General features: G+C 42.8%; 1 protein-coding gene across 1 annotated transcript; it reads left to right on the top strand.

The window, feature by feature from the left end:
- The first annotated feature begins 1,686 nt into the window (after nucleotides 1-1,686).
- LOC137755547 (diphthamide biosynthesis protein 3-like) lies at nucleotides 1,687-1,935 on the top strand. Its single transcript, XM_068531757.1, has one exon. The coding sequence runs from the start codon at nucleotides 1,687-1,689 to the stop codon at nucleotides 1,933-1,935; it is 249 nt and encodes an 82-aa protein (XP_068387858.1).
- Nucleotides 1,936-7,777: the final 5,842 nt, after the last annotated feature.

The following is a 7,777-nucleotide window of genomic DNA, read 5'->3' as shown; positions in this document are numbered from 1 at the left end:
CATGGAGATTTGGCGATTATTTTTTTCTTCAGCACAACCCAGCCTATCCTGACTAATACAAAAGGCACTATGATCATAGCATTATAGAAATCACAGATTATATGACATTTACATTCAGCTGCAATTTGAAGAGGCTGAAGGGAGGAAGGAGAGATACTACCTAACCAGTCTAATATCATAATCTTCAACAGTAAAGACCAAAGATAACATGTGCAGGTCACAGGCTCCCAGTGGGGGTCCTGGAGAGTCAGAGGACATGAAAGCAAGAAACAGATTAACGCTAAATCACTGCTCTGAATGCAGAGCCTCTTCAGCTACATAATCCTTCCCCCAGAGAATTTTAGCCTGAAAAACTATCAGGGTCAAGGCAAGTGGAAGGACTGTTAAAGGCAAAGTCCATGTTTTTGCTAAAGGCTTTATTATACCTAAGTTTAGAAATTGGAGACAAGACAAAAAAGAAAGAAACAAAATGGAGACAAGAGGAGGGTTGTAAGAGAATGTAAAAATAAATGGGATTGAGGAGTTTTTGGAGACAAGATCAATGGTATTAGTGTCATTGTTCACAGGCAAGAGCAGAAAACACAGGGACGTCAAAGGCAGGCAATATAAATGAATAGAAGGACAAAGATGACTGATGTAATTTGGGTTGGGGTGTGATCCTTAAGGTCTCATTGGGCCAGGGAAGTCTGTGATTTCTGAAGACATATTCTATGCTGTATAGCATGGTAATTAAGCATGTGAGCTCTGGAGCAAGAGTAAGATGGATTCACAGCCTGGCTCTGCTGTGAATTAGTTTTGCAGCCTTGGGTAAGTTATTTAACTTTCCTGGTGCCTCTGTTTCCCCATCTGTAAACTAAAAATTAGAATAGTGCCCTCTTAATATGGTTGTTGCACCAGACTGTGTGAGGAGCCTCTCACAACTTCCTTCCCCAATCAGCAAATAATGCAGGTTTCCCAAAAAACTCTCCCTCTCCCTCCCTCAGTGATCAGGGCCTCACTCAGAAGATTGAGGAGGTAGTTTTTCCTTCCACACTCTAGAGCCAGAAGCAGACAGATGATCTCTGTATAGTTTTTGTGAAACAGAGGCAATTACCTTCACCAAATGATCCTGCTGTTTGATTTGTAGTTTGACTCTGGAGTCAAAGGTGGAAGTGTTCATACTTCATTCTTGCTTATAAACAGGGAAGATTCCCTGGGGGCCCATTCCCAATTAGTGTTATGAATATACTCTCTTAGCGCTGCATCCTCAGATGCCTTTCCATTTCTCATACACAGGCATAATGCATTACTTGCTCTGATTCCTTAAATCATTAATAACAGGACAGTCATGACCTGAATCAATTCTTTTCTTTCCACAGTATTAAGTATTGGTCTGGAATTATGATTTCTTTGCACCCCATAGTGATCCCCCCCATGGAAGTGAAACCTGGGAATGAAACCTTTTTCAGAGTGAAGCAGCATACATGTGTTTAAGGCCCAGGCTCTGACACTGCACTGATTGGTTTAAATCCTGGTTCTACCTCTTCTAGCTATCTGACATTGAGCAAGTTACCTACCCTCCATGAGCCTCAGTTTCCTCACCTAAAGAATGAGAATAGGCCTGGCTAGGCTGGGCCTGAGAAGTTGGACCAACCCCCGCCTGGGTAGGACAGGGGGGGTGACAGACCTCTACTGGCCCCAGCGATGATGGCGGTGTTTCACAATGAGGTGGAGATCGAGGACTTCCAATATGAGAAGGACTCAGAGAGGTACTCCTACCCCTGCCCGTGTGGGGGTAACTTTTGCATCACCTGGGAAGATTTGACAAATGGGGAAGACATGGTGAAGTGCCCTAGCTGCTCTCTCATTATAAAAGTGATTTATGACAAAGATCAGCTTACGTGTGGAGAGACAGTCCCAGCCCCTTCCACCAGCAAAAAACTAGTTAAACGCTAAAGAAGACTTTAGGACTCCAAAGCCTGAACTTTTGGGAATTAACCAAGCTGGAAAAATCAAATGCAAAGTCACTGGCTTCTTCATGGGGAGAATTTTTTTTTCTGTGGCCGTGCCATGGGTCTTGCAGGATCCTAGTTCCCCTGACCAGGGATCAAACCCGTGCCCCCTGCAATGGAAGCGCGGAGTGCTAACCACTGGACAGCCAGGGAATTCCCGAGAATCATTTTGTAGCATGCTGTTCATTAGAGAGTGGATTCTTTGCACTGGCTGCAGAATTAAGGTCCAGTTGAAGAAGCAAGTCCACTACATGACATACCTGGATTTTGTGCTTAGAACTTTGAATTGGAAGTTTTCTTAATTTTCCATCCAAACTTAAAGGAAGATAATTTCAAATCAGTGCTTTCTTTCTCTCAGTTTTATTTTTAATTTATATTTTTAAAATTAGTTTATTTATTTTTTAAATTTTGGCTGCACTGGGTCTCCATTGTGGTGTGCAGGCTCTTCGTTTCAGGCTTCTCTCTAGTTGCTGCGCACAGGCTTCCCTAGTTGTGGCACGTAGGCTCCAGAGCACGCAGGCTCAGTAGTTGTGGTGTGCGGGCTTCTCCCTAGTTGCGGCGCATGGGTTTAGGTGCCCCGGCATGTGGGATCTTAGTTCCCTGACCAGCGATTGAACCCGCGTCCCCTGCATTGGAAGATGGATTCTCATCCACTGGACCACCAGGGAAATCCTAGTTTTATTACTTTTATATCTTACACCTAATTACTTCATTATCTGACAACAGCCTCATCTACCTCAAAGTCATTAGGATTCTTTAAAAAAAAAGGGGGGGGAACTTCCCTGGTGGCACAGTGGTTAAGAATCTGCCTGCCAATTCAGGGGACATAGGTTCGAGCCCTGGTCCGGGAAGATCCCACATGCCGCGGAGCAACTAAGCCTGTGCACCACAACTACCGAGCCTGCACTCTAGAGCCTTCAAGCCACAACTACTGAAGCCCGCACGCCTAGACCCTGTGCTCTGCAACAAGAGAAGCCACTGCAATGAGAAGCCCGCTCACTGCAATGAAAAGTAGCCCCACTTGCCACAACTAGAGAAAGCCCATGTGCAGCAAGAAAGACCCAATGCAGCCAAAAATAAATAAATAAATAAATTAATTAGTTAATTAATTAAAAGGGGGGTTAAAAAGAAAGAATGAGAATAATAGTGGTATGTATATCATTAAGTGGTTATTCGGATTTAAAAAGTTACTGTAAGTAAAGCACTTTGTACCTGGCACAGAGCAATCTTTCAATAAACATTTGTTATTATTCATTTCTGTGTAACAAATGAATGGTAAATATTGCCCGTTTGTAAATATTTTATTGACCTACAGATCACTTTTATGCAGATAATTCCTACATGTCTCTCCTTAGGCCTAGCATCTCTTCTGAACCCCAGATAAATGTCCTTAATTGATTACTACATATTTTCTCTCTCGCTTTGCTTTCCATCAGATTCAGCATTACACCAAACTCATCTTCCTCTAGCTGGCTCCCTCTGGTCTTCCTTATTTCTGTTAATATCATTATTGTTACAGTTTCTTGGGTATAATAATTGTCACCCATAGCTATAAAAAAACCAAACAGCTGACATTTATTATTTACTATGTGCCAGACACTGTGTTTTTATTGAATTACTTTATATAATCCTCACAACAGTCTTATGATGATATAGCAAATATAGAAACTGAGGCTTAGTGATGTTGAATAACTTGTGCAAGTTCATATAATTAATAAGTGGCTGAGTCAAGAATCACCCCCACATCTTTTGAAAACAGAGCTATGCTCCTAAGCACTATCATTGCTATAATACAGTTCTTCTCTCTCCCTTTTAATTATATCTAATCATTTCCTGTCAGTTTATCCTAGGAATTCTATCACAAATATTCCTTTGACCACTTTAATCCTCATACCTTGATTATTATTGCCATCAGCACCCTCCTAAAGAGTCTCTTTTCTTCCAGCTTCTTGCTCTCCAATCAATCCTCCAAATTAGAGCTAGATTCTTCACTGTCTAAAACAGAGCTCTCCCTATGTAGCAGTGTAACCTTGGATCATCTCTTCCGATCTATCTGTAGCTCTGTAAAGTGAGTGAATGGCCTTGACATTTTTTGTTTTTTATTTATTTATTTATTTATTTTTGACAGTTTTTTTGAGTTATAGAATTTTAGGATATTTCTCATGTCACTGTCCTATCCCCAAAGCTTCAATGGCTTTCCATTAATTACAGCCTAAGATCTTTTTTTTTTTTGGTTGCATTGGGTCTTCGTTGCTGCATGGTGTGCGGGCTTCTCACTGCGGTGGCTTCTAGTTGTGGCACGCGGGCTCAGTAGTTGTGGCGCACAGGCTTAGTTGCTCCGCGGCATGTGGGATCTTCCCGGACCAGGGCTCGAATCCGTGTCCCCTGCATTGGCAGGCGGATTCTTAACTACTGCGCCACCAGGGAAGCCCCTAAGGTCTTAACTTAGACTAGCATTCAAGGTCTGTCACTAATCTTGGTGGTTCTATCCCCCACTGTTCTCTAGCGCTTTATTAGGAATGTGTAGTCAGTTTCTCAGACATTTTCTGCTTTTCCCTACTTACATCTTTGCTCTTGACTACTTTCCTGATCTCCCAGTACCTACAGACTTATGTATTTATTAATACCATCTTCTTTCTGTGTATCCAAATCCTACTTTCCTGATCTCCCAGTACCTACAGACTTATGTGTTTATTAATACCATCTTTCCTGATCTCCCAGTACCTACAGACTTTCCTGATCTCCCAGTACCTACAGACTTATGTATTTATTAATACCATCTTCTTTTTGTGTATCCAAATCCTACCTCCTCTATAAAATCTTTCCCCTACTCTATCAAAGCAGCATAGTGACCCCTCTTTCTCTCTTCACAACAGTTGATATCATTAGTACAGTTCACTAAACATTACTCCTATTATTATTTTGGGAGGTGAATATATTTGATTAGCAGATTTTTTTTAGCAAGGGGTGGGTGGAAAGCAGTGATCTAATGTCTGAGGTAGTGAATTCCCATTTTGGGAGGTTTCAAGCAGAGACTGAAACCCCTTGCTAAGGTTTCTGGAGATGGGATTGGTCCATTTGCCAGTTAAGATTACTTTCATCTTTAAATTCTTATTATTTTCTGATTTGGTTTGCAGAAATATTTACCTCTGGAAGCATGGAGGGTTGTGTGTGAGGTTGGGAAAGGAAGATTAGGGTGAGTCGTGTAATTAGGACGGCTTCCAGGAAGAGATGAGACCTTCCTGTTTACTACTGCCCATCCCTCTTCTCCAGCATTTGCCTGGGCAAGACCCTCCCCACCCAATAAAGCTTAAATCATGAACTGAAAGGAACCTCACTCTAAGACATGGTCTTGCAGTGTACCAATCAACAGCACTGGAATCATCAAACTCTCAGGATCCATCCCAGAACTTACTGAATCAGAATTTGAAGTTTGGGCTTCCTTGGTGGCACAGTGGTTAAGAATCTGCCTGCCAATGCAGGGGACATGGGTTCAAGCCCTGGTCCGGGAAGATCCCACATGCCGTGGAGCAACTAAGCCCGTGTGCCACAACTACTGAACCTGAGCTCTAGAGCCAGTGAGCCACAACTACTGAGCCCACACTCCACAACTACTGAAGCCCACGCACATAGAGCCCATGCTCCGCAACCAGAGAAGCCACTGCAATGAGAAGCCCACGCACTGCAACAAAGAGTAGCCTCCACTCGCCACAACTAGAGAAAGCCCACGTGCAGCAAAGAAGACCCAACACAGCCAAAAATAAATAAATAAAATAAATAAAATTTTAAAAAAAGAAATAGAATTTGCAGTTTAACAAATTCCCAGTGATTCATTTGTACACAGAGGTTTTAGAAGCACTAGTACAGTGGACCCCCAAACACTAAAAAAAAAAAAAAGAAGAAGAAGCAGAAAAAAGAAAACTAGGAGTCAACATCTATTTTTTTTTCCTCTCACGCCCCACATCCTATCCATCAGCAAGATCTATGTATAGGCTTGAAACACAACTCATATGGGATTCAAATGCAGCCAAAACTCAGATTGGGACTTGAACCCACAGGCTGAGACTTTTACTCAGCCAAAACTCAGATTTGGACTCAAATCCACTGTCTTTTAATTAAAATCACTCACCTAGTGTCAGGACTTACTGAAGCTCAGGTTCTTTATGTCTTAGCACAGAAGGAATTCTGTGAGAGGCAAAGTGATGGGTAAGGAGTAGATTTATTAATATAGGATGCTTGTGAGGGATATAAGTGGGTAGGCAAGGGGCCTCTGCCCTGAGAACTAAGTGAGAAGGCAGGTTTATTCAGGGAGATACACACTCCATGGACAGAGTGTGGGCCACTTCAGAAGGTGAGAGGCCCTGAGAGATACACATGTCATAGACAGAATGCAGTCCATCTCAAAAGGTGAGCACAGCCTGGAAAAATGGGGTGGTTAGTTTTTATGGGCCAGGTAATTTCATAGGCTAACAAGTGAGAGGATTATTCCAACTATTTTGGGGAAGGGGTGGGGATTTACAGGAATTAGGCTACCTGCCTTTTTTTGGCCTTTATAGTTGGCCTTGGAACTGTCATTGTGACTGTCGGTGAGTTGTTTAGCATGCTAATGTATTACAATGAGTGTATAATGAGGCTCAAGGTTTACTGGAAGTTGAATCTTCCACCACCTTGGGCCTAGCTGGTTTGAACTAGTTTATGTTGGATCCTCAATGGCTATGTCATTCTTTAAGGGTTGTGCCCTGCCCCCTTCCCTCCTGTTTCAGGCTCAACCTTAAATATATACCCTGTAACTAACTACTTTTCATTCTCTCTTTTGTCACCACTTATTTCAAACCACCATCATCTCCCACTTGGACTACTGTAACAGGGAAGAACAAAATCTGACTCCATGTTGGATCTGTTTCTTTTACTTTGACCTGTACTTTCCATTGCTTTTGTTCTGTCTATAGCTATAGGCATACATAATGGTCTGCCTTGGGGAACCCTGCTCCTCTGCCTGAATGTTAAACTAAAGTGCCTTTGTCCAGCTCTCAGGGAAACACCCTGACCCTGTCCACCTGTGAAAGGCTGCAGAAAAGAAAAAATTAACACATTCCCCAAGGCTGGCCAAAACCAGGAGATATTTTGCAAGACTTATGGCCTTTTTACTTTACTTCCTCACCTCCTCCCCCTCCCTGTTCTATAAAAGAAACTAGCATCCACACCCTGATAAGATGGTACTCTAGGACACTAGTCCACCATGTTCTCAGATGCCTGGCTTTCCAAATAAAGTCGCTATTCCTTGCCTCAACACCTCATCTCCCAATTTATTGGCCTGTCATGTGGTGAGCAGAGTGAGCTTGGACTCGGTAACAAATTTGGCTTAGCCAGCCAGGAGCCTTGCTGCTTGTGGCTAGCCAGCCCTAGTCAGGGAATTTTGGAGCAAGGCCCTAGCAGCTGCCAGGACCATTTGTCCTGAGGATCTTCCCTTCAATATTCCACTGGCTACCCCAGCACTTGGCAGTTGGAGCAAGGAATCGACAAACTTCTGCGAGTTGATGGACTTGAGCTTTGTAGGGTAAGTCGTTCTGGTGTGTATAACGGGGGACAGAGTCTCCCCTCAATTTGGGTTTTCCCTCTACAGCACAAGCCAATTTGTTTTGCATTTGATTGGGGTACCCTGCTGGAGAGGGGAATTGTTGTTTGACTATACCTGATTTGGGAACGGGTTCATTTGCTTTTGTTTTGTGTGCATGGATGTTGGAATTTGTTTGTGCTTTTTGCATTAGAATTTATTTGTGGCAGGG

This window comes from Eschrichtius robustus, chromosome 20 (assembly GCF_028021215.1).
Source record: "Eschrichtius robustus isolate mEscRob2 chromosome 20, mEscRob2.pri, whole genome shotgun sequence".
In the NCBI taxonomy this organism is placed as follows: Eukaryota; Metazoa; Chordata; class Mammalia; order Artiodactyla; family Eschrichtiidae; genus Eschrichtius; species Eschrichtius robustus.
The sequence above is the reverse complement of the archived record's forward strand: the minus strand, read 5'-3'. Positions and strand labels throughout refer to the sequence as shown.

Coding starts and splice junctions, on each gene's coding strand:
- LOC137755547 (XM_068531757.1), top strand. CDS start 1,687: ATGGCGGTGTTTCACAATGAGGTGGAGATCGAGGACTTCCAATATGAG.